A 28,000-nucleotide genomic window follows, 5' to 3' on the forward strand; every position below is an offset into this window, starting at 1 on the left:
GTTCCACCATTCATGTCAGATGAATTTGTCAAAGCAGGTGACATATAATCTAGTAGAGCACAAACTTTTTCTAAAGAAGTTGGAGATTTGTACATGGAAAGAAATAATTTGTTTATGTACAGTGAAGAATCAACCCTGACTGCTCTTTAGAAGGCCAGATCCTGAAGCTAAAACTCAAATACTTTGGCCACCTAATGAGAAGGACTCACTGGAGAAGAGCCTAATGCTGGGAAAGATTGAGGGCAAGAGAAGAAGGGGACGACAGAGAATGAGGTGGCTGGATGGAGTCACTGAAGCAGTAGGCGTGACCTTAAATGGACTCCAGAAGATGGTAGAGGACAGGAAGGCCTGGAGGAACATTGTCCATAGGGTCGCGATGGGTCGGACACGACTTCGCAACTAACAACAACAACAACAACAGTGAAGAAAAACAGCATTTCAATGTTTTACTCTGCTAACTTAACATAACCTTAACATATCCTCTCCAAATTGTTTCTCTTAGTTGTCCCCAACCTTTCTGGCTCTGCGGACCAACAGCAGTAGCAGTGGTGGTGGTGGTAGGGAGAGTTTTGCATGTGCACCTGCCACTTATGTAAATGGAGCTTCATGCACGCACTTGTCGCTTGCACGGCCAGATTCCCAACTGGCCATGGAAAAGGTACTAGTCTGTGGAACAAGGGTTGGGGACTTGTGTTCTAATTAATGGCTCAGTTTACAAAAAAATAAGAGTTCATATTTACAGATTACAAGTGTGATTATATTCTTTACTTAAAGAATGATATGGTCTGGTTCCAACAAAATATTAATCACAAGTTGTGGAGAGTCATCTTCAGGAGTCTTTGGTTCTAACATTATCAGTTCCTCTCACATAAAGAAAAAAAATCAAAACATCAAATTAACAACAATTAAAACTTAACCAAATTTAGATATTATGATGAATTGGCAAATCCTAACTATTCATAAAAGCTAATGGAATGAGAACTAGCAATGACTGATGAAGAGAGATTGAAATGATCATAGACAGTTCAATAGAAGTTTCAACACAGTGTACATCTGTTGTAAAAAAAGGCCAACTTGATAATAAGGATAACAAGGAACAGTATTAAAAATAGAGACGCCAATATTTATCAATATATAAATCAATTTTCTCTATGATGAGGTCACTGGAGCAGCTTCCCTCTGAGGGGATTTTTTGTCTAGAAAGGCAGCAAATAAGAGAGATTGAGGTGTGCAAAATTATGCATGGTGGAATAAAGTCAACAAGCTGAAGCTACTTTCCATTTCCCAAAATATTAGTATCAGGCCACCCAATGAAACTGAATCCTCAAAGAATCAGGACAGATAAAAAAATGTAAACACAAAAAAGCTTGTTGTAACTTCTACATAAATCAATAGGAAAAAATAAAACATGACTTTACAATTAAGGGAACAATTAAGTTACAGTTAAGTTCACTTTTCTATTTTATCACATACTGTATCACCAACGTTCATTCATTTATCTAGAAGACTAAATTGTCAGATGACAAGAGAAAAGTCTGTTCCTCAGGTTCTTCTCATACTATGGTAGCTGTAGATAACTGGAAGAAAAAGTTCAACTAAAAGCACTTTTATGTGGTCTGAATTATCTGATGTTGCTATATTACACAGGACAGCCATACATCCCAGTGGCTCTTACTATACTAAAATAATGTCTTAAGGAGCTTTTTCGACTGTTAAAAGTAGACAATAGTTTCATGACTGTTGACAAAGATAAGATTTATAATAAAATTAAGGCAAGTGAGACTTGGCTGATTTTATCCTTAATATTGCTATTTTTACGTAATTTATAAGCAGCTAAGAAACGTGAACGTAAGCAGCAAAAGGAATTTAGTAAATAGATGCTAGCTTACTATATACAGAGGTTGGTAAGAGAATTCCATCTCACTAATACAGCAATTCTGGGTGGCTTACAATATAATAAAAAGTTTAAAAGTGCTAAAACAATTACAATTAGAATAAAAAGATTAAGAACCAAGATACTGGGCAGCTTGGGATGAAAATCTTCTCTACCCCTTCAGCCATCCCCAATGTAGCAGGCCCACTTCTGTGGTCAATGAGATCCGAAGTGAGTCCTTTCTGCTGGAATGAGTCATGCCTTAAAGGACATAATCATCCCATGGTGCTGGAGGATCTCACCCAGTAGTTTTGTAACTAGAAGTTCTAATTCTGTTATCAGTTCTGTTGTTCAGTGTGCATCAGCTCTGCTACTACCAACAATCTCGTAATAGCATCCTTTTAAAGTATCTTTTTATTGTTTTGATTAAGTGTCAGGTACTGATATCCTATAGCTACTACTGCAAATAAGCGCCTTTTTATTTTAACCAATATTGACATTCATCTATGGTATGAAAAAGAAAGCTAAACAACCTTATTAATATTGCTTCACTAGCCTTACTTTATGTTAGGGTTCCATATAGGTTTAAAGTATTAAGACAGATCTAATATCTTGATGTCCCATAAACATATTCATAGTACTTGCTAGAATTATTATAGAATTATTATACATTACTAAACAATATATGTAATTATGATGATACAGCACCCAGAAAACCTACAGAAATAAAATAAACAACAATAATAATACCCTATCAATACTACTCACACGGTACTTCCAATATATAAAGGAAAAAATTGACACAAAAAGAATAGGATCAGAAATGAAAATTTAAAAAGATGTAAGTAGCGCCTGTGACTCGTCCCAGCTTCTGCCAACCTAGCAGTTCGAAAGCACATAAAAATGCAAGTAGAAAAATAGGGACCACTCCGGTGGGAAGGTAACAGCGTTCCGTGCGCCTTTGGCGTCTAGTCATGCCGGCCACATGACCACAAAGACGTCCTTGAACAAGCGCTGGCTCTTTGGCTTTGAAACGGAGATGAGCACCGGCCCCTAGAGTCGGAAACTACTAGCACACATGTGCGGGGGAACCTTTACCATCCAAAAAAATTTACACAAATATGAGCTGTTACTACTGTGACCACTGCCTGTGGATGGCCTTGGGTTAGGCTGAAACAGGAAATAAAGATTTGTCCCATGTTTGGGGCCTAGCAAGGTAATCTAAATACTTAAGAAACATTTAACACATATCTCCCTTGCTTCTCAGGTAACAAAGTGAGAAAGAGCCTGTGGCCTAGAGGTTAAAACAACTGCCTACATACACACACACACACACACACACACACACACACACATATACTGAGAGTTCAAGGCTTGAACTCTCCAAAGCCTTATATTGTTTAAATAATATGATTTTAGGAACATTCTAAAGACAACCATTGAAATCTTTTTCAATGTACAATCCCATCAATCATTTTACTAATACATCTAAATATAATCTAATAAAAATGATACAATGTATCATTGATAGATTTCATATTTTGCAAGAATCCTTTTTTTCTAATTTGAAATGTTTGTATATTGTTGAATACTTCACATGTAGGTGACAAGTCTAGACTTTTTCTATCTTGCTTGTTTCTGTTTTATTAAGTTCTTATATTTTATTTTTTATATAATTTGTTTAGTATTTTTAGTAAGATTTTTGTATCTGTTTTTTAAAAAAACTTGTAATAATAAAATAAAACAATCTAAGCATACTCTAAATTACTATAAAGATTCTACTTTCAAAGTTTACCTAATGAAGTATACAACATTCTCTACATGGGGCTGCCCATGAGGACCACTCGGAGGCTTCAGCTGGTGCAGAATGCAGCCGCGCGAGTTGTGATGGGAGTCTCCCGATACTCCCATGTAACACCTCTTCTCCGCGAGCTGCATTGTCTTCCAGTTGCCCTCCGGGTGAGATTCAAGGTGCTGGTGATGACCTATAAAGCCCTAAATGGCATGGGCCCGGATTATGTAAGGGAGCACCTCCTGCCAGCGTCAATTTCCCATCGTCCTATGCGCTCCCACAGGGAGGGCCTCCTCAGGGTACCGCCGGTCAAGAATTGCCAACGGGCGATCCCCAGAGGGAGGGCGTTCTCTGTGGGCGCACCTGCCCTATGGAATCAACTGCCAACGGAACTCCGGACTGCCCCCGACCTTCGCTCATTTCGCTGGGACCTAAAAACCTGGTTCTTTGAGTTATCTGGTCTGGACTGAGGGGTTTAATGTTTTTAAATTGTGATTTTAATTTTTTGCGGCTAGACTTAATTTAATTTTATTTTAATTTTATATTGTATTGTTTTTAAATTTTGCCTTGTAAACCGCCCTGAGTCCTTTGGGAGTAGGGCGATATATAAACCGAATAAATAAATAAATAAATAAATAAATAAACATTCACTTTTTAGGTTGCCTTAAATGTCTTTTTAAAAAGTACTTTTAAACTATATCTTTATTTTACCTCTTGATGTTATTCAAAAGTACCTAAGCCCATTGGTGGGATTCAGATATGTGAACAACCGGTTCTCTATATGGATGCCACTTCCGTAAGTCCATTCTGGGCCTGGGCAACAGAAAATTACCTACCAGTTCTGTCAAAGTGGTGTGAACGTGGCTGAATCCCACCACTGCCTAAGCCTGATATTTCCATAATACTATTCATATTAATTAGTTATCAAGAGTAGAGTCTGCTGCTGTCCTTACAATACTTGTTACCGTAAATCTACCCTAAGTTATCTGTGGAATTAATATATTTTTCCCCTGCTGTGAACAGAAAAATATGAATTTTTTAGGGAAAATCAAATTACAAATTCACACCTATCCTTTAATTGGATTGAATTTAAAGATTTTCTTTTTTACTTTGAAGGAATTGTCCATCTGGGAAGAACTATTTTATTTCTTCCATTGGATTGCTCTGCAAGTAGTAAAATTAAACCAAATATTTTACTTACTTTCTATAATTGCTTATGAAACCTATTGCCCGTTTTACTGAGCAATTTTGTAAAATTTTTATATTGAATTAAATATTCACCTTGCCTTCAAGTTACAGCAGAAATACTGATAAACATTATGTCATTTGGGCTGATTATATGGTATATCCTGGTATACTTATTAAAGTTGGGTTATTTTAACACAAACACTCTAACATTAATTTGCTTACAATACTATCAAATAAAAATGTCAGATCTGAGTTTCATTCAACACTTGCAAACTTTAAGTATAAAAAACAGCATTACTTCTTTAAAATCATCCATAAAATGAGTTGGCCATAAAGTTTGGATAAGTTTTATTTAAGAATATATAGGAGATTTATATTTCTATGCTCTCTCACACACACATACCCACACCCATGACACATTATAGGCCCAGGGAAATAAGTTTACTGGGCAAAATAAAATATAATAATTAAGCAGAATAGACTATTAATTACTCACCTTTTCTTCATAACTAATATAACTCCAAGAAATATAATGACAAACAGCAAGATTCCTGCAATGATGCCAGCAATTTTAACAGTATGATCTGTTTGCTTCTCTTGTTCAGGATCTGGTTTCCTTGTGGCAGCACCTAAAGTCAATATTTGAAAAGAGAAAGGAAAATAAGACATTGAATGCTTTGCTTATTGGTTTATTATCATCATGGCTGGCAGACATAAAAACTTTTATTTCTAGGGCTTGCTGTTGTTTATAGAAACTGTAACTACTCCTAATGCCAAAATAAATTTTAGTGCCAACAGCTTACTGCCTGCCCTGTTTTCACAACGCAATTTGTTATATTTCAAATTATAGGTGTTGCCTTCCCAGTTTGTTTTGCTACTTCATTGTAGTTATTGAAACAATAACTACTGTAAGCTTTTATCCAAATTTAATTTGCTGAAATGCATTTTGTAATTTTTTAAATAAACGAAGCATTAATTCCTTAACATATTAGCTTAAACACCTGAAAATGTGAGATAAGCTAATTTAACATGCATTTTACCAGCAATTGTTTTGTTTTTATACAATAGACTTTTTGCCTTTGGAAATCTAAATCTAGGTCACATCTGGTGGGCAAATGACTCCTTCTAAGCAATTTATTCATAAAATAGAAAACAGCTGATGATCATACCACTGGCACCTACATTTCATATCTGTTTAAATGAGATAACCAGTGCCTTACAGCAGTCACTGTCTTAAGCTTTTGTAACCTCCTCATTACAAAAACAAAACAAAACTGTTTGTTGTTTATTGCATAATGCAGAATATTAGAATCTATGTTTTATGAACATTCATTTTCCTGAAAAATAACTTTAGCGTTAATACTGTTAAGGATGCATTATTCAGTTCACTATGCTGACCTCCTTCCAGGACTTTTGACATTTTAATCAAAATCTGGCAGTATCCATCATTTGAGGTTCCATGTCACCTTCACAAGGTAGACAAATCATCCTGGTAACAAGTCTGACTTATAAGCTTTCTCATTAAATTTCCTGGGAACTGACATGGATGTGAATGAGAAAAGAGTAAAATGTAATTATATTTTAAAACTGGGGAACAACACACAACAGAATCAAGGTCTTTCACTATTCTGATTTTGTATGTGTGGGGGTGTTGGCAGCCATCATTTGCTTGGACAATACATTAATGTATATTTCTGAGGCAGATTTTTTTGTAATAACATCTAATGATGCCAGACTTTCAATGCCATTTGGAACTTTGGAAATAGAGCAACATATAAGCATAAATAATTAAACAATAAATGACACACTAAAGTAAGCAACAGTCAGGTTTATAAAATTATTCTCGCTAGCTTATAGGATTGGTTTCACAAATTAATTGAAACATTAGTTGAACAACTACTATCCATTTTGTGCCTAATAAAGAATTGAACTCATTTTCAATCTGCAGATACAATAAATAAAGCTTTTCTTCACTGGAAAATTCCCGGAACCAATTATATATCAACTTGATAAATGAAGACAATATTGTGGTTGCTAACCAGAAGAACTACTTTGATTGTCCCAGTACTTAGTAGTTTCTCATATGGCACATCACACAATTTTTATCAAGTTTTTTGTCATTTCCATGATGAAGAATAGGGAAGCCAGGGAAGTACTGAGAGAGCCAGATGTTTTATATGTGCCAAGTGTGAGGAACTAATGATCTCCAGATGGTAATATTTTACTATTGGGCCACACAAATTTACATTGTCAACGTTTTCACACTGTCAGCAAGCTATAGTTATTTTTACTACAGTTTTTCTGTTTTTAATTTCAATACCACCTCTCTTCATACTATGCCCTTTGGTATAACCTTACACAAAGAATGTCCCAAAGGTGCTTTTTTTCACAAGGCAATGGACTTTCTTGTTTTTCTTGAAGATGTTTTGCTTCTCATTCAAGAAGCTTCTTCAGCTCTGACTGGATGGTGAGGAATGGCAGGATTTATGAGAAGCGAAATGTCTTCAAGAAAAACAAGTAAGTCCAATTGCCTTGTGAAAAAAGCACCTTTGGGACAACCATGACCTGGATGACTGAGAATCTCCATAGACCCTTACACAAAGATCAGCAAAGGAGGAATAAGACCTTATCCTGGAAGAGTACAAGAGAAAAACAACAACCACAACTCAACTATTTTAAATTAATTTAAGTTTGTCACATTTTCTTTACAGCCTTAGTAGAAACACAAAGGTTCAACAGTACATAAGGCCAAAAAGACAGGTATTTGCAACAGCCTTCTACCATGCTCTCTAGATGTGATAATCAATAGTATGTTGTCTGGAGATTCTGAGAGCTTAAGGCAATACATATGAAAGGTACCACGTGGAGAAATTATGTCACCAACCGCATCCTGGTGTTTTAATAAGCAATTGTGGTCTCATGCTTGCTAAGCCATATGAACTCTTACAAAATATGAGTATTATGTAATCATGCTATGAAACTATAGCTTCATTGCATGGAACCACCAGTTGGAATGTACAGTTAAAGCCAGAGATATGAAAATGATTTAATATAAATTTATTTGAGTGTAAAACACTAATTCACTAATTCACCTTACTGAACTTGTTACTATTCCTGTTAAATGTTATATTACATTACACATAATGGTATCTACTTTTTCTGTTATGTTATTTTTTCCCCACAAGTCCCATTCTTTCAGAGCACATTGTTTCATTTTAATGTTTCCTTTAAGCCCAACCAGAAGTGGGTCAATTTATTTTCATTAACGTTAAATGCACTTTTTGTGATGTCTTATACAGATGTTCCTATCAATGTCACAATGATAGCACATTAGAGTATTTTTATAAATAAACATCATTTTTATATATAATAATTTCATATATAATCAGTTTCAGAAGCTGGCAGATCCTGGAATTCACTGGCCCAAGATAGTTTTATATTTATTCTATTTTTTTTCTTGCTACAACTTTTCATCTGTGTATTATGGAAACTGATAAATATCCATTTGTTCTTTCTGAGGGAAAAGAAACTGAACACACCTTCAGAATTGTATATCTTTAAGAGACCTATAATCAAATTATTATTCAGAGGGCAGGATCCACGTAATATCACTTTTCAGTGTCTATATTAACACACTGCTAGTCAGGTTAGGAACATGAAATGTTGTACTCTTGTGTGACAGCTGCAATGTGATTAGGTGCAGGGATTTATGTAAAATAAGACTGGATTAAATTGTCAAATAGAGGTGTGGATTTTTATAATTACCTAGTTTGAGGGGTTTACCAGAATGAAACGGTAAAAATCAAGAATTTTCTTTTTGTAGCAGTAAGCAATCCTGTGCACTTGCAGCTGCCATGTTGTTGATGCAGAAACTGGGTCAAATGCTAAAGTGTTCAATCAAGACATCAGTTAAAGAAACTCATCTGTATTTTCAGCTGGGAACGAACAGGAGCCCTAAATCCTAAAAGACTGTACTCAGGACTGAGGACAGATAGGGAGCTTGGAACATGAAGGTGGAAAAATAATAAAGTGTGGAAGAGTTGCAGCAATCCATGTGGAAGGTGACTGATCATGATACTTCCTGGTTCATGAATGGCACAACTGGTGCACAACCTGAAGCTGCACAATGGCCCTTGAAACAGAGATCAACACTGCCCCTATAGCTGGCAAAGACTAGCATAGTAACATCTGCAGGGATTCCTTTATCTTCTTTACCATCAGACATTTCGGTTCAAATATCCTCTAATTCCTCTTTAATTTTTCTAGGAATCCTCTCACTTTCTGGATAGAATTCAGTCAAAACCTGTGCTGTTTAAAGTAAAAATCAAACCTTCCAATTTGTCTCAAAGAAACTGAATCCTTTTCTGTTTTAATCACTCAATCAAAAAAGAATATCTTTTTCCTTTATGCAAGATTCTAATAAGAATTCCTTTAAGAACAATTACATCTGTATCTTTAGTCTTATATTAAAATGCTGCTGTAAAACCTCATCTGCCTTCCTAACAAAATGCACAAAACATCCCTTTGAATATTTCTTATTCTCACAAATCTCGTATTTATTTTATATTATTTTTACTTCTGTATTCTCCTTATCTTAATTTTTTAAAATTGCTAAGACTAAAACCTTTTTCTAATATCTTCATTAGAATCCTCCGGGATTACTCTAAATCTCAAATAAAATTCCTTCTCTTCCAATTCCAAAGAGCCATACTATCTAGCACTCTTTCCAACCCTCTGTCTGTAACTTCTATCTTACTCTTCAGATAATTTCCACATAATTATGTCTCCTTTGTTATCATAGCAGGAAATCCACCAATCTTGCCACAGGTGGATAAAAGAGAAAAAATGTGCTGAGAAAAAGAATGGAAGAGATGAAAATCTGTAGATATTGAGGGAGAGCTGACGGGCATGTGTTCTCCAGGGCTAGTCAGACCATATTTTCTGTTACTAGCAGCAGCAAAATATTTTCTAACTCAGCCTCTAGCAAAATTGGAGATACCAGTGAGCATGCTTCAGCAACATTATAGGATCCTCTTACACTTCTAGAGCAATTTTTTTGTGAAAATGTAGAAATATAGAAAATTAAGAAAATGTGCAAAGCCACATAAATGAATACATTTTTGGCTAATGCATTCAGAAGTTCGGCAAAAAGCTGGTGGTATTATCTACCTTTTTATTCCATACATATAAGATAAATATTCTGACAATATAAACTGTATATAACCTTATAAGCTTTGTATTGTAAATTCTTCCACATGCACAGATTCCTTAATTGTATTGTAAATCACTCTTGCCTTTCAGCCTTTTATTTATATTGTTGCTTGTAACAATTGATAAAGCAAACAAATAGTGGTGTATTAGAAATAATCTCATGCACAATTATCTTTGTCAGAGGAACAATTGTTTTGGTTCCCAAGATATTGACAAGATATGTCATCAGGTCTTCATCAGATGTTGTCAGCTAGGCTCTCTATTTTATTTAAAAATATCCCTGGAAATTGGTCAACTATCTAAATTACAAAGAAGTCATTGCTGAGATGAGCCACCACGCTATCTCCAGATGTGATTATTTATGTTCCCTATCTGTTAAGAGTAGGTAAAATGTTTTATTGAGAAAGTCTCCAGACCATTTCAACTTTTGGTTAAGAAAAGTATAAAAGGATGACAAAAGTCCCTTATATTTTGAACGCTAGCATAGATCTAAATACAGCCATAAAGGGGGTTTGTCAGCTGCCATTTTGTTGTGGTACCCTGCAAGCTGAAGGGATATTGTTATATATATTTTTCCCTATAACTATCTTAATATTTAAATCATTTAGGACATTTCACTCTGATTTGTGCCTATTGTCTCTGAACTCTAAACAACCTATCAGCTGGCTAACAGTGCAAATGCACCTGGTAATAATAAGCTTGGCTTTAGAACCTATGGCCTTCTTCTGTGGACAGAATAAATTTAGATTTTTATCATTTATCATTTTTATCATTTGTTTAAATCTATAGATACAGCTTTCTTAGTGTGTGTGTGTGTGTGTGTGTGTGTGTGTGTGTATATGTAGTCACTGTTGTGACTACTGCCTGTGGATGGCCTTCGGTTAGGCCGAAACAGGAAATAAAGATTTGTCCCATGTTTGGGGCCTAGCAAGGTAATCTAAATAGTTAACAGGCATTTAACACATATCTCCCTTGCTTCTCAGCTAACAAAGTGAGATAGAGCTTGTGGCCTAGAGGTTAAAACAATTGCCTAATGTGCAATCGGCCCAGGTTCGAATCTCAGAAGGGTATGGCTGACTGATGAAAACAAATAAGTTTGAAATGCATATCAGTCTCCCTTTAATTCTTTGTTAGCAATCTAAAAAACCTAGCAGTTCGAAAGCATGTAAAAATGCAAGTAGAAAAATAGGGACCACTACGGTGGGAAGGTAACAGCGTTCCGTGCGCCTTTTGGTGTCTAGTCATGCTGGCCACATGACCACGGAGACATCCTCGGACAAGTGCTGGCTCTTCGGCTTTGAAATGGAGATGAGCACCGGCCCCTAGAGTCGGAAACAACTAGCATGCATGTGCGGGGGAACCTTTACCTATACATACATACATACATACATACATACATACATATTTATTAATTTAATTTCTATACCGCCCTTCACCCGAAGGACTCAGGGTGGTGTACAGGGCAATAAAATGCAATAAAAATACAATATACAAAAGTTAAGATAAGAATTAAATAGAAAAGCCCAATTGCAATAAAAATTAATTAAAATTACAATTAAAATACCCCAAACCCTTCAGACCAGGCCGGCTTGTTCAAATAGGTGAGTTTTCAAGTCACGGCAGAAGGAGCGAAGGTCAGGAGCTGTCCGGAGCTCAACTGGTAAATGATTCCAAAGGTCCGGCGCCCCACAGAGAACGCCCTCCCCCTGGGGGCCGCCAGCCGACACTCTCTGACCGATGGCACCCTGAGGAGGCCCCCTCTGTGGGAGCGCACTGGACGAAGGGAAGTTGATGCCGGCAGCAGGTGCTCCCGTAAGTAATCCGGACCCATGCCATTTAGGGCTTTATAGGTCATCACCAGCACCTTGAATCTCACCCAGAGGGCAACTGGAAGCCAATGCAGTTCGCGGAGTAGAGGTGTTACATGGGAGTATCAGGAGACCCCCAACACAACTCACGCGGCCGCATTCTGCACCAGTTGAAGCCTCCGAGTGGTCCTCAAATACACACACACACACACACACACACACATACATACATACATATATATATATGTGTGTGTGTCATATGTTAACTCTTAGATTACCTTGCTAGGCCCCAAACATGGGGCAAATCTTTATTTCCTGTTTTCAGCCTTATCTCAAAGGCCATCGAACAGGCTGTAGTCACACCAGACAGTTCATATATTTGTTCATATATAATTAGTTTTCTATACCGCCCTATTCCCGAAGGACTCAGGGCAGTTTACACGGCAATATTTGAAAGACAATATAAATTAAGATAAAAATAGAATTTAAAAAAATTAAATTAATAATAGCCCAACAATAAAACAATGTTAAAATTTAAAACTAACCCCCCCCTCAGTCAGTCCAGGCCGGATAGATAAAAAAGCCAGGTTTTCAGGTCCCGGCGAAACGAGCACAGGTCGGGGGCAGTCTGGAGTTCCACAGGTAAATCATTCCAAAGGGCAGGCACGCCCACAGAGAATGCCCTCCCTCTGGGGATCACCCGCCGGCATTCCCTGACCGCCGGCACCCTAAGGAAGCCCTCCCTATGGGAGCGCACAGGACAATGGGAAGTTGATGCCGGCAGCAGGTGTTCCCTTAGATAGTCTGGACCCAAGCCATTAAGGGCTTTACAGGTCATCACCAGCACCTTGAATCTCACCTGGAGGACAACTGGAAGCCAATGCAGCTCACGGAGAAGAGGTGTTACACGGGAGTATCGGGGGACTCCCATCACAACTCGCGCGGCCGCATTCTGAACCAGCTGAAGCCTCCGAGTGGTCCTCAAGGGCAGCCCCATGTAGAGAGCGTTGCAGTAGTCTAACCGGGAGGTCACGAGCGCATGAGTGACTGTGCGTAGGGCATCTCGGTCCAAATAGGGCCATACATATATACACGCTAAGATACCTGTATCTATAGATTAAAACTAATGATAAAAATCTACATTTATTCAGAGGCCACTGCTGATAAAGGAGTTGGAAAGAATTCCAGAATAATGTTATTGTTATGTACTGGGCTCACAGTAATACCATGTGGGTTGCTGGAGCAGCTAACGGCTCTCCAGCAACCCAGACTACAAGTCTCCAGCACCACAATTGGCTATCCCTAGGCGGCAATGGTTGCTTCAAACCTATTGGCTGCCGCCTAGGGGCTAGACTATATATTGTGGCTAGTTGTAGCCATTTGCCAGTACAGATTCTGCAGAAAATAAAATATGAGTTTCCCTGTACTCAGCTACGACTTCATTCCTGCGCCAAAGAACCCGCTATTTAACACTGGCGACAAAGGTGGGATCCTGCTTCACTAAAAAAGAGTTGAAGTCTACGAGGGGAAGGCAGTGCACGCCGCAGGGGAAAGGCATTTTCTCCCCCCCCTCTCAAGGTCGGCTAGCAAGCTACGCTAGCGACCTCGTGCTCAGTGGACTCATTCCCTGAGCCTGGAAAGCAGGATTCGGAAAGAAACGCAGGAACCAGCAAAGAAAGAATGCCGAAGGTCAGGAAACTTCGGGAATTCAACATGAAGCACCCGGAGGAATGGCCATCATATTTATCCCAGGTAGAGAACTACCTCAGGGCTTATCAGATCGCGGAAGACGGACTGAAGGCTGCAACGCTACTCTGCGTGTGCAGCCCAGCAACCTTTGATTTGGCCGAGAACCTTTTCGCGCCGACACCAATTGAAGCAGTCTCCTACATAGACCTCAAAAAGAAGCTAGCTGGACATTTCCAGCCCAAGATGTCTGAAATGGCTTGGCAGTTCAAGTTTGACCAAAGAGTGCAGCAACCGGGTGAATCAGCTTCGGAATTCATAGCAGGCCTGAGGCAGGCCGCACGCCTTTGCAAATTTTCTAATTTAAAAGAGCGACTACGAGACCGGCTCGTCTGCGGCCTACGGGACCAAACGCTTCAGCAGAGACTCTTTACTAGACCAAACTTAACGTTTTCTAAAGCACAAGACGAAGTGATGGCCGACGAAGCTGCCAAGGGCCCAGTTCAAACAGTACAGCCCGCCAAAATGACAAAGTTTGAAGAAACGGTCCACCTTGAAGAGGCCAAACGCACCATAGAATCTTCCGAGGAAGAAGAACCTGAAATCAACAGACTCCAAAAGCAACCCAACGCGCAACACCACAACAGCCAGCAGCGAGAGGACAGTTACAAGGTAGTTCTCTTACCGAGATGTAAGGGGTGCAGCGGCAACCATTTTTGCACCAATTGGAGATTCCAATCAGCCACGTGCAAAGCTTGCGGAAGGACAGGCACATCGCAGTGGTTTGTAGAGCTTGACAGAGAGCCTGGCCACACAAACACCAGTCGGAAGAACTGACTAGGAGAGGTACTGGGGCCCAGGGTCCAGTGAGTGTGGGGGTTTTCAGAAGCCGTAGAAGCGTGTGCCGCACCAGGGCTCGATGCCCCCTCAAACCCAAACTTAAGCTCATGGGAGAGGTACAAGGAGTTCCATGTAAGATGGAATTGGACTCTGGCTCTGCAGTCTCAATTATTTCTCAAGACACTTTTAACTTCATGTGTAGGTGCAGTAACAATTGGGCCAAACTAAGACCCTCAGATATAATCCTAACTGATTTTCATGGGAATCTGTGGGTTCCCGGTCAAATTACCAAAGCATCCGGACCCGTCTTATGAAGTGGGGTTGGAGGGAGGGTGAGTTGTCAGACGACACACTGATCAGCTCAGGAAACGATTTCCAGAACTGCCACTAAGTGAGGACTGCATCATAAGTCCCTCCCAAGGTCCTCAAACTTGCGGCCAAGCCAGTCCTCAATGGACTCTCAGGACTTTTCCTTCATAATGGATGTGGAACCAGAGGAAGAAGTGGGGAGTCCTGGAATGCAACATGGATCCCCTGAAGGAGCAAGCCATCCAAACTTCAGCAACCGCCACGCCTACTCTGCTGATCAGTCTGACTCTGGGGTGGGCCAACCTGGAGAGGCCAGCCAGAGAGCATCTAATTCCCCTGACTCAGGAGCACAAAGAGACACAAGTCTACCCAGCCCACTGGGTAAGCTGGCAGACCACAAAGTGATGGGGACTCCAAGACGTTCCACTAGGGCACACAAGCTTCCTTCATATCTTGCTGATTACGTTGTAAAATAAAGAGCTATAATATTGTTGTATTGCTGTATGCCACTATACTACAGAAACTAGTGCTATGTTGAAACTGTCTAAGTGTGCTATCCATGAAGCCTATTCATTCATATGTTGTTTAATCTCGTTGTAACCTATATGTTTTTTTTTGTTCTATTACTTTTATTTTAGTGTGTTTTGATAATGAGTCTTGATAATTGCATTGAGACTAACTTGTGTTAATATTGTCTGATCTAAGAGGGGAGGGGTGTTATGTACTGGGCTCATAGTAATAACACGTGGGTTGCTGGAGCAGCTAACGGCTCTCCAGCAACCCAGACTACAAGTCTGCAGCGCCACAATTGGCTATCCCTAGGCGGCAATGGTTGCTTCAAACCTATTGGTTGCTGCCTAGGGGGCTAGACTATATATTGGAGCTAGTTGCAGGCATTTGCCAGTACAGATTCTGCAGAAAATAAAATATGAGTTTCCCTGTACTCAGCTACCTCGTCTTCATTCCTGCGCCAAAGAACACGCTATTTAACAGTTATATTCCAGAATAATGTTATGTTATACACACACACACACACGTGTGTGTGTATAACATAACATTATTCTAGAATATAAGATTATTCTGGAATTCTTTCAAACTCCCTTTATCAGCAGTGGCCTCTGAGGCATTTGTGTTTTCCACAAATGAAGGCAAATATATGTGTCCTAAGATAATCTTGCAGGATACAATCTGAATCAGTCCTCAGGACCAGAGTTTTAGTCTTCTGAGCTTTTGGACTTGTGCTGGAACCCATCCTCAGGGAACTTCTTTCTCTCCAGAACTGGTGCACTGGGCTGTTCCATGTGTGGTATTTATGTGATGTATGCTTTTAGTTGTTAATTGGGGTGCTGATGACAGGCTATTAAGTCATTGGTTGCTCTTCCTTTGTGCTGCCACACCCTCGGCTTCTATGTATCTGATTAGCTGATGGTGAATCAGCACTCTTGTTGACTGACAAGGGGCCTATTTCCCAATCATTTTCCTGGCTATTTTTGTCCCTGCTTGGCCAACAATCTTAATAGCTGTGAAATTGAATGTATGTTCCTTGTTCATTGCTATGTGAGGCTATCAAAGAGTTCAGATCTCCTCATCTAATTACTTGCTCATGTTCTTGCAATATAGGTTATATATTCAGGCTTATTGTAATTAGAATGAATAAAAACACAAAATCTCCTTATTACATTTTTCACAATAAAATAGTGATAAAATAATCCCAATAATTGTCAAGCTTTATCATACTGACTTATCAGTTCATTTTATTTTGCAAACAACTGAGAAAGGGTTATTTTACTATTTATGGGGTTGCTGCCAGCAGAAGATATGCTATTCCTAATATCCTTCTGAATTATTCACTAACTGTAGCTATTTAGTTTATATTTATTTGTGTTCTATATGAATAAATATACTTATTTTGGGTAAGTAATTTGACCTAATGGGTTTTTTTTTTGCTGCGTGATAGGATGGACACATAAAGAGCAATTCTTGGACAAGGGAGAAAGGAAACTCCCCAACCTATCGCAACTCTATATCCTCTTAGCATTTTCTTGTAACTATACTGTTTTACAGATGAAACAGCCACCACAGAAATGACAAATACAACACATAAAAGAACAAAAAAGGGCAATAAATCACTAGTGACACTATAGCCTATTAAAATGCATTCAGCTGCTGTTGCAGAAAGAATCACATTTTCTATTCACTTTACATTCTGATCTACAGAATGCAGAGATTCAGAATCTTTGAAAAAAAAACCCAACGCAACAAATGCTGGAGCTCTATCGAAGCAGATATACAGGTAATAATGTTGGTGATAGAGCCAAGTTTGACAATTGAGTCAGTGAAAGACTTTATCTAAACTTAGATACTATAGACAACAGCTGCTCCATAATTTTCTGTATATGTCTATTTGTTTGCTATGAGTACCTGTAATAAATGCATACTATAGGCAATTCCTGGCTTGAGAAGGTCCAACTTAAGGACAACCCCCAGAGAGGAACAAGCTACCTATTACTAAAAATGGCAGCTGGCATTCTCCTTCCTTGAGCCAATGAATTGGTGAAGCCATGCAAAGTTTCGAGGAATTGCTGAAGCAGTAGTTTCCAACAGTTCATGAAAGCACTGCATTCACATTCAACAATGTATCAGTTCAAGGAAGGACAACACCATCTATTATTGTTAGTAAATTCATTTATAAGTACAAGTTCCAACTTACATACAAATTCAGATTAAAGACAGTGTTAGGAACAAAGTTAGGCAAACAAAGTCATTACCAAAAGCCAACATGGGTTTGTCATAAACAAATCATGTCAGACAAATCTTATTTCATTCTTTGACCAGGTGACAAAATTAGTGGACAAGAGGAATGTTGTGCATATAATTTACTTGGACTTCAGTAAGGCATTTGATAAAGTAGACCACAACCTACTACTTGATAAGGTAGAAAAATGTGGGTTAGACAGCATCACCACCAGATGGATTCGTAGCTGGCTGTCCGGCCATACTCAGCATGTCCTGAATGGAACTGTATCTAGATGGAGGGAAGTATGTAGTAGGGTGCCCCAGGGCTCTGTTCTGGGCCCAGTGCTCTTCAACATCTTCATCAAGCTGGCAGGAATAGCCAACACTCCAGAAGATAGGCTTAAGATACAGAAGGATCTTGACAGACTTGAACATTGGGCACTATCTAACAAAATGAAATTCAATGGTGAAAAAAGAAAGGTTCTACATTTAGGCAAGAAAAACCAAATGTACAGGTATAGTATAGGGCACAGGTCTGCAACCCGCGGCTCCGGAGCCACATGCAGCTCTTTCAGCCGTTTCCTGTGGCTCCCAGTCCTCTGCCATGTGCAGTCCAAAAAAAAAAAAAAGTGGGACTAAAAAAGTTCAACCAATCAATTCAAATATGCAGGGTAGGTTTTGGCTCCACTCTTCAGTCAAACCCTGTTCTGCACATGTGCGCATGTACACGCATGCGCACACATTTTTTGTGGCTCTCAGTTTTTCCTTTTGTGAGGGAACTGGTTCCGAGTGGCTCTTTCACTGTTTCAGGTTCCTGACCCCTGGTATAGGGTTTACCTTGCTCAATAGTAGTAACTGTGAGAGGGATCTCGGAGTCCTAGTGGACAATCACTTAAATATGAGCCAGCAGTGTGCTGCAGCTGCCAAAAAAGCCAACACAGTTCTAGGCTGCATTAACAGAGGGATAGAATCAAGATCATGTGAAGTACTAATACCACTTTACAATGCCTTGGTAAGGCCACACCTGGAATACTGCATCCAGTATTTTGAGACTCTAGAAAGAGTACAGAGAAGAGCAACAAAGATGATTAGGGGACTGGAGACTAAAACATATAAGGAACAGCTGATGGAATTGGGTATGTCTAGTCTAATGAAGAGAAGGACGAGGGGTGACATGATAGCAGTGTTCTAATATCTCAGGGGCTGCCACAAAGAAGAGGGAGTCAAGCTATTCTCCAAAGCACCTGAAGGCAGGACAAGAAGCAATGGATGGAAACTAACCAAAGAGAGAAGCAACCTATAACTAAGGAGAAATTTCCTGACAGTTAGAACAATTAATTAGTGGAACAACCTGCCTCCAGAAGCTGTGAATGCTCCAACAGTGGAAGTTTTTAAGAAGAGACTGGACAGCCATTTGCCTGAAATGGTATAGGGTTTCCTGCCTGAGCAGGGGGTTGGACTAGATAACCTCCAAGGCCCCTTCCAACAATATTATTATTATTATTATAACAACTCATTCTTACTCCAGAACTGTATCATAGGGTCCTTCTGTATATATCCAATTTAATGGGCTCCCAACACCCCAGAGGACCCATGCCAGCCTCCTTGGCCTTTAGGCAATCCACACACCAGCAAACCCTTGGGTAGTAGTCCCAGTTTGCTTTAACACCCTCCCTATGTTCACTGCTGCTCCTTACTATGAGTAGTAAACTATAGTTCTCCTTAACTTCCAGTTTCCTATAGAGAATAGCAAAACCTACAACCCTTCTCACTCCCAGAACTCTTCAATGCCAACTGCCCCACAACTACCAACATAACACACCAGCTGTGTATTATATATGTAAACATTCCTTTAATCAATGTATATATATGTTAACAGTACAAATAAGAAGGCATCGCCTAGCATATAAGGTAAAACCGCCTGACAGAAATACACGCGGGAACTTTGACAGCTGTCAAAGTTCCTCGCACCACGCAGGCGCCACCACTGACAGCTCGCGGCTGTCAAACGCCGGACTACGAAGAAGCCTGAGCTGTCAAAGCACCCACCGTACAGCGCAGGCGCAACCACTGACAGCTCGCGGCTGTCAAAACACCAAGACACGCGGAAGCCGGAGCTGTCAACAAAAGACGACGCGGATTGGTCCCTGCCTGACAGGGCGCCAAAATGAACACCGCTGATTGGTCCTCGCTACCAGCTGCCGGCTATAAAAGCCGGACAAGTTATTCTATGTTCGCCTTGCTCTTAATAAACCTGTTGTTGAACTAGCCTGTCGTCCCGAGTGGTCCTTCGGCTACTTCACTGGCGACGAAGGTGGGATCGCTCCGGAGCTGAAGTCACGGCCGAGGAAGAGAGTTCCCGGCAAGAGCTGTCACGGTAGTTTTAACTTCCATCGGAGCAACCCAGGACCGGACGACATGGCAAACTTCGGCCGTGTGAGGGAGTTTGATACCCGCCATCCCGAGAGATGGCAATCACACCTCGGCCAAGTCGAGGGATTTCTCCTCGTCAGTAAAATCACTGACGACCGAGCAAAGGCCGCCGCTCTGCTGTACATCAGCGGGCCCCCGGTGTACGACGCAGCCGTCGGGCTGTTCAGCCCAGTGCCCATCACGGAAGTCTCCTACGCTGACCTGGTGGACCAGCTGAACAAGTACTACATGCCAGCGCGTTCAGAACTGTACTGGCGGGTGCAATTCGCACAAAAGAAACAACGGCAGGACGAGCCCGCCAACGAATTCATTGCCGGGGTCAGACACGCCGCGCGGAACTGCTCCTTCCCCGACCTGGAAGACCGCATCAGAGACCAGGTGGTGATCGGTCTGAGGGACGAGAAGCTACAGAAGAAACTGACGTCCAAACCCGACATGAACCTGGCAGAGCTGACCAGGGAGATCATGGCATATGAACACAGCCACAAGAAGAAGCCGACGAACACGACCCCAGAGACCCCCGCGACCGTCTACCAGGAAAGCGCAACCTTCAGCGACAGCGGAGAGTCAGTAGACTTCACCGATGGAGAAGCCCTACAGCGCAGGATGGAGCACCGGCAGCCGAGGAGGGGAAAAACGTCGGACCGCCGCGGATCCAGGAACCCACCACTGCCACCACCGCGTTACGAGCCACGGGCCGCCTGTGCCAGCTGCGGGGGCAACCATGCCCGAGGAAGCTGCCGTTTTAGGAACGCGAAATGCCACAACTGCGGGAAGACTGGCCACATCAAGCCGGTGTGCCGCAGCAAGGGCCGGGACAACATCAATGAGGTGGAGGCAAACCCCCCAGGTAGGCCGGCTGCCCAGGCCAGCAGAGAAACCCCACCAGGCCCCCTGGTAGAGACAATTGACAGGGTAAACAGCATAAGCTCCAAAGTTAAGATCTGGGTCAGAATTCAGGGGGTGCCCTGCCACATGGAGGTAGATTCTGGGTCAGCAGTCTCATTAATTTCGCTGACAACCTATCAGGAAATCTGTCAGAAAGGCCGAAGACAAATTCCCCTGAAACAAACTCAGGTACACCTTGCAGACTTCCAGAAAACCCCTATTCCGTTGGAAGGGAAAGCCAAGGTCCTGGTGCAGTATAAGGGGTTCAAGGGTCCCCTGGAGGTTTTAGTTACGCCAGGGAACCGTACCAACTTGATAGGGCTAAACTGGTTCACTCCACTAGGCATCGCCTTAACGGGGGTTAATACCATTCAAACACCTAGCCTAGAAGCCGTTTGCGGAAGGTACGCCGACGTTTTCGATGGCACTTTAGGGAAATATACAGGTTCCCCCATTTCCCTGCAACTAAATCCAGCAATTCAACCAATTAAAATAAGAGCTAGGAGGGTACCTTTCGCCCTTAAAGAAAAAATTGAAAACGAGCTTGACCGACTCGTGGGACTAGGGGTACTGGAACCAACAGAAGGGGGAACCTGGGAGACCCCTATTGTCACCCCAATCAAACCTAATGGCGAAGTGAGACTGTGCGCAGACTATAAAGCGACAGTCAACCTAGCCCTCAGCCCCCATGCTTACCCGGTGCCAGCGGTAAGGGACGTATTTGCTTCCATCCGCTCTGGCACCATTTTCGCCAAGCTCGATCTCACACAGGCGTATTTACAGCTGCCTGTCACAGACGACACCGCGGAAGCTCAAACTATTGTCACCCACCGCGGTGCTTTTAAAGTAAAGAGGCTACAATTCGGCATATCTGCAGCCCCGGGTATTTTTCAGGGCATCATGGAAAAGACCCTGAAGGGAATACCCGGGGTCTGCCCCTATTTCGACGATGTTCTCATCGCCGGGGAAAACGAAGCTAGTTTAGCTGACAGGTTGTCAGCTGTGCTGAGCCGGCTCAGAGAAGCCGGTCTCAAACTTAAGCGGGAGAAGTGCTCTATTGGAGTCACTTCTACAGAATTCCTAGGGTATAAAATTGATAGCCAGGGCATCCACCCCACCGCTGAAAAACTAATGGCTATTCAAACCGCACCCAGCCCTAGGAATAAGCAAGAGCTTCAATCCTTTTTGGGGCTGTTAAACTTTTACCATGCCTTCATTCCCCACAAAGCCACTATTGCAGAGCCGCTCCATAGGCTCCTAGACAAAGGTACAACTTGGTCCTGGACCAAGGAACATGAGAACAGTTTCCAATCGTTAAAAAAGCTTATCTGTCACAGCTCAACTATCACCCTTTTCAAGGAAGACACCCCAATATGCATCGCTTGCGATGCCTCTCCCTATGGAATCGGGGCTGTATTAAGTCACATATTCAAGGACGGTACACAAAGACCCATAGCTTTCTATTCACGCACTCTGACCAAAGCTGAAAGAAACTATGCACAAATTGACAGGGAAGCCCTAGCGATAGTGGCAGGGGTCAAAAAATTTCACGATTATCTGTATGGAAGACCATTTACTATATTTACAGATCACAAACCCCTGCTAGGCATATTTACTTGGAATAAAACTACTCCACAAATCCTCTCCCCGAGAATTTTAAGATGGTCAACATTTTTAGCAGCCTATTCTTATCAGCTAATACATAAACCAGGTAAAGAATTGGGCCATGCTGACTGCCTCAGCAGACTGCCCATACAAACCAGGGACTCAGACCCAGCCCCAGCCAGCGGAATTTTAGCAATCTCCCAACTTCCAGAATGCCCCCTGACTGCAAACATTATAGCCAATAATTCAACAAAAGATAAAATACTTGCCAGAATCCTCAAATGGGCCACAACTGGGTGGCCAACTCAAAACCCACAACCCCAATTCCAACCTTATTATAACAGGAAAAATGAGATTTCAACACACAGAGGTTGCCTGCTATGGGGAAATAGGGTCATCATACCAGAGAAAAACATAGACCAAACATTGCACATTTTACATGAAGGGCACCCTGGAATTGTAAAAATGAAGGCGATGGCCAGAAGTTATGTGTGGTGGCCCGGCATAGATAAACAAATTGAACAGTATGTGGGTGGGTGTTACACCTGTCAGGAGACCAGGAATGAACCACCCCAGGCACCAATCCATAAATGGGAGACTACAAGGAACCCTTGGTCACGTATACATATAGATTTTGCAGGACCTATCCAGGGCCAAAGTTTCTTAATTGTAGTGGACAGCTATTCCAAATGGCTGGAAGTCACACCCCTTAGGAAAACAACGTCCACAGCCACTATTCAAGCCTTACGAAAAATATTCGCAACACACGGCCTACCTGATACCATAGTTTCTGACAATGGACCTCAATTCACCTCTCGTGAATTTCAGATCTTCGCTACGAGGAATTGTATTAGGCTGGTCACGTCGGCGCCGTTCCACCCATCGTCGAACGGAATGGCTGAAATTATGGTACGATACACAAAAGAAGCCTTGAAAAAATTCGTTAAAGGAAACTGGCAAAGGCGACTCAGCCAGTTCCTCTTATCACAACACACAACACCATGCTCTACAACTAGCAAATCACCAGCAGAATTAAGATGGGGGAGGAGGCTAATAACACGTCTCGACAGACTGCACCCTGACACAGCCCCAGAAGAAAAACAGCACCCCCACCCCGGCCGCAAACTCAACCCGGGTCAATTAATATGGGCACGTTCATACACAGATAAAAACAAGTGGGTCCAAGGGACAGTAATAAAACAAACAGGGCCCATCTCATACCTGGTAGCTACGCAAGCACAGGGCAACATACGCCGCCATATTGACCAGCTCAGACCCAGACAACCACCACACGCTTCTGAGCAACCACCCAGTGCCGACTTACAACCCCCACCGGAAATGCGGCCTATCCCAAACCAGGAAGCTGAGCACCAAGACGAAGAACCAGAACCAGAACACCCACCACCCCTTCGCCGCTCAACCAGGAATCGAAGACCACCCACCTACCTAAAAGACTATCAGTGGGCAGGTTCAAACATCCAAGAAGGAAGAAACGAACCAGGGGAGGGGTAAGGGGTGTATTATATATGTAAACATTCCTTTAATCAATGTATATATATGTTAACAGTACAAATAAGAAGGCATCGCCTAGCATATAAGGTAAAACCGCCTGACAGAAATACACGCGGGAACTTTGACAGCTGTCAAAGTTCCTCGCACCACGCAGGCGCCACCACTGACAGCTCGCGGCTGTCAAACGCCGGACTACGAAGAAGCCTGAGCTGTCAAAGCACCCACCGTACAGCGCAGGCGCAACCACTGACAGCTCGCGGCTGTCAAAACACCAAGACACGCGGAAGCCGGAGCTGTCAACAAAAGACGACGCGGATTGGTCCCTGCCTGACAGGGCGCCAAAATGAACACCGCTGATTGGTCCTCGCTACCAGCTGCCGGCTATAAAAGCCGGACAAGTTATTCTATGTTCGCCTTGCTCTTAATAAACCTGTTGTTGAACTAGCCTGTCGTCCCGAGTGGTCCTTCGGCTACTTCAAGCTGCTTTGCTGCAGGGCTGCTCTTTGCTAAGTGGCTGGGATGGCTGGGCAGAGGTTTAAAGGGGAAGGGCACCATCAGCCCAGTTACTAGCTAATCTCAGGCAGCCTGCCCTCTCACAGACTGCCAGTATTAGCAATAGCCATGCCTCATTTAACATCCTTTCTTAGGATGTTTTATTGGGCTTCAAGTATCTATGTCTCTAAAGGCATCTAGATTTTTAATATCAGGAACATGACATCTGGATTTAGTCTGAGGTGTAATAACCTAGCATATTTAAATCTTTGGTTCGTATAAAAAACCCAATTATTATTATATGTAGTTAATGGCCAAAAAAGAAAAGAAGATATAACTGATAAACAGGTCCAGACAATTATACATTAAACTATCACTAGAAATAAAGGCAGATGGAGGACCAATCTTTATCAATACATTGAGCAATTGTGTTTGTTTGTTTTAAAGCAACAGGTAATTGTTTTTGTTTTTCTGAGAAATTCTACAAATATTACTGTTTTTTTCTTCAGTTGGTCTGTTCAGGCCACTGATATAATTAAAATTATACATTGATTAGGTATCTAATAAAGTTATGTCATCTTATGCCTTAATGATTTGAGACCTTGTAAGAAAACTGAAAAAGTGTTGCAGTATTAGTCTATTACATTACTTCTTCCAGTTTCAGCTAACAGTCTGCTGTTTAAATGAGAAAACTGGAAACATGCCCCAGGAGCAAACCATGTAGCATAAAAAATAGATTGAGCATGAAACAGAACATATGTTTTTCCCCCAAACCCAGAATGGATTTGGATGGGAAATGATTTGGTAGATCCCAAAAAGAAAAAAAGAGACATTTTTTTTATTGTTCCAAGTTTCAACCAAAACAAAGCCCTCAGGAATAGCACAGCAATAGCACGACTAATGTTCAACCACAACAACCTGCTCAACCCTGATATTTCTGTCACTTTCCTTTCTTACCATCTACCTTCGTCTGCCAGACGTGGATTTTATATGTTTTTATTCCCCAAAAGAAACTTCTATGAAACAATGGCATTTTGATCTACATCTGGATCAAAATAGCCCCATTTCACTCTGTATCGGGCCCAACATCCATGTTTCACTTTAAACATCACTGCTGAAAACAGTTGTTCCATGAAAAGAATGATTCAGGCATGAACTGTTTTACACATCCCACATTTGTAACGTGTTTTACTACACGTAGTTAATTGATGCTATCTGTCACCTCTTCAAGCAGAAAATTCATTCTAATATACAAGAAAATAAAATGTTGGAGCAAGAAAATAGCTGTATGGATGCACATATATTCTGAAAAAGCCGTTTCAGTGGAGTAGTGATTTTCTACCTGGCATCAGACATCCTACTTATGAAAGGTGGAAATTTGTTTTAAATTAGCCAAAATATTTCAGGGTATAAATAAATATTCCAATGTGAACACTTATCTTAAATGGAAACAGTGCAATATACAAAAGCAAATACGTTATTCATTTGCTGCAAAGTAGGCCGCCTAGGCTGTGTATATGTAGAAGTGAGTTATTTTTCTATTTGGGAATATGTGGTAGTTAGGACTAAAGATAACAGTGGTTTTCTCTCTAACGGTCTCTTTTACCTCTTTTTGACACCCTCAACCTTTTTTCTCAAGCAACAGAGAGGGGACCAAGGATGCTAGTCTTTTAACCAGTATATGTGATGCTAGTCTTTTAACCAGTATATGTGGTAGTTGCTTTTTTTAGCAAACATCTCTTTAAATCAGTGTTTCTCAAACTTTTTTCCTTTGTTATTCAAAACTGCTTATCAGAAAGTCTTTTTCACATTTACCAGGAAGTCCTTATTTAAATGTCCCTATTGTCACTGGGTAATGGGTTTGTGTATAGTTAGCCAAAGAAAATACACTTTTGCCCAATTTTAGATAATTTACTCAGGCTTCATAAACTCTCCTTTAAATTATTTGGAACTTATTATATAAACTGAAAACTAAATGATTAGTGCCATGACAACTGCAGTCCTCTTTTCTTATTCTTGTTGAGGAAGGTATTCTTTATTAAAGGCATTCTTTATTAAAGCACAGACCAAGGATCACTCAGGAAAAATCAAAATTATTTGCCAGATATTGAGGATATTTGCAAAACTTTAAAATAATGACACTCTTCTTAATATTTGTTTGTTAAAAATAATTGTTTTTTAAAATGAAAAATGGGTTGATGGGTTTAATATTATTTAGACATGATTCAATAAACATTCTAAAAATGTATCAATTTTAATTTTTAAAAGCAGAAATAGGCCTTGAAAGCAAAAAGTTTAGGAAACACAGATATTGTTGCCAGAGTTCAATTGATAATTTGTAGATTCTTTATTAAATAGCGAACTAATAAATGTATTGCTACTATTTAAACATATAATAAATGCCTTCAAATAGGATAGAAATATATGTTTAAACATGAGGGGAAAATGTTTACATTAGCATATATCATAGTTTTAGTATTTATTAAGAAATATCTTCAGCTAGCAAGCATTTTAACACACTTTATATTTACTACTCTGTTTTGGATTGTTACCTGTGGTCTCATGTAATCTCAAAATAATATATATTGAGGTAATTCACCATTTTACATTCTCAACAAAAATGTTATAGTTCCATAAGTCAGGAAAGACCTAAACAACTTTTTTATTTTCAATAGTTCCCAATTCCCATGGGATTGGGGGAATATCATTGAATGTGTAAACGTACAAACATGTAGCTTGGAGGGGAAAAAACAATTGAAAGATGGTTGAATGGATATCATTTTGCAAAGCAATTGTGCAAAAAGTAATAATGATGAAAGGCATCACTGCATAACATTGTCTGTGGCAAATACCATTCACTGTAAATAGAAATCAATGAACTTTTAAACCGGGATGCATTTTCATTTTTACAGAAAGGAAAGTTTCAAAAGAGATTCTGGAAAAAAATTAGCTCTGTCTATGGCCAAGAATGAACGTGATGTTACTCACATTATACTGTTATTGCATGATATAAACTATATGCTGTACATCATTGGAATCATGATGCAGCCGATACATGTTATATTGTGGATTCTTCTAGTTCTTATACTATCCTATACTTATAGTATTTACTGTACTAGACATCTTACTTTTGCTTGTAAGTCATATTTTACAGTGAAGTCTGATAAGTAAATCTAGCCAACTGCAACTAACAAATTGAATCAGTGTTAGGTCCGTGCTATTCCTATTTTATAAATACACATACTGTATTACAATAGACCTTTGCCAGCATAAGATTTTTTAAAAAAATCTTTGTAAGTCTCCAAGGTCCCTAAATATTTTTTTCCCTAAGAGTCTGCAAAAAGGGCCTACTAATAGTCAGGAGAATGAAACAGAATACAATGGATAATCAAATGGAAAGATAATTTCTGTGTCATTGTTTATTAGATTCTTCTTTTGTATACATTCCATCCCACTCAACATATTTCCAAGAGATACTGGGAACAAAGAAATTCAGCAACTACTTCCCCGATGTGTGAATGGTTCTTTAATTTCAATTTTGTATATGTATGTATGACAAAGACCTGATGTACATATAAGTTGCTGGAATGTCAGGCAAATGAAATTATTTACAGTATTAGGCTTTAA

At 40.5% G+C, this 28,000-nt stretch overlaps 1 protein-coding gene across 4 annotated transcripts in view; it reads right to left on the reverse strand.

Moving 5' to 3' along the window:
• Window positions 1-28,000, reverse strand: part of PTPRM (protein tyrosine phosphatase receptor type M) — a 488,223-nt gene that overhangs the window by 157,842 nt on the left and 302,381 nt on the right. For all 4 annotated transcript variants that reach the window (XM_083358729.1, XM_083358728.1, XM_083358727.1 and 1 more), the window contains exon 14: window positions 5,350-5,482. In XM_083358729.1, coding sequence (XP_083214855.1) covers window positions 5,350-5,482 — 133 coding nt within the window. The remainder of the gene's footprint in view (window positions 1-5,349; window positions 5,483-28,000) is intronic.

The sequence above is a fragment of the Vipera ursinii genome (assembly GCF_947247035.1).
Source record: "Vipera ursinii genome assembly, chromosome: 3".
Classification (NCBI taxonomy): domain Eukaryota; kingdom Metazoa; phylum Chordata; class Lepidosauria; order Squamata; family Viperidae; genus Vipera; species Vipera ursinii.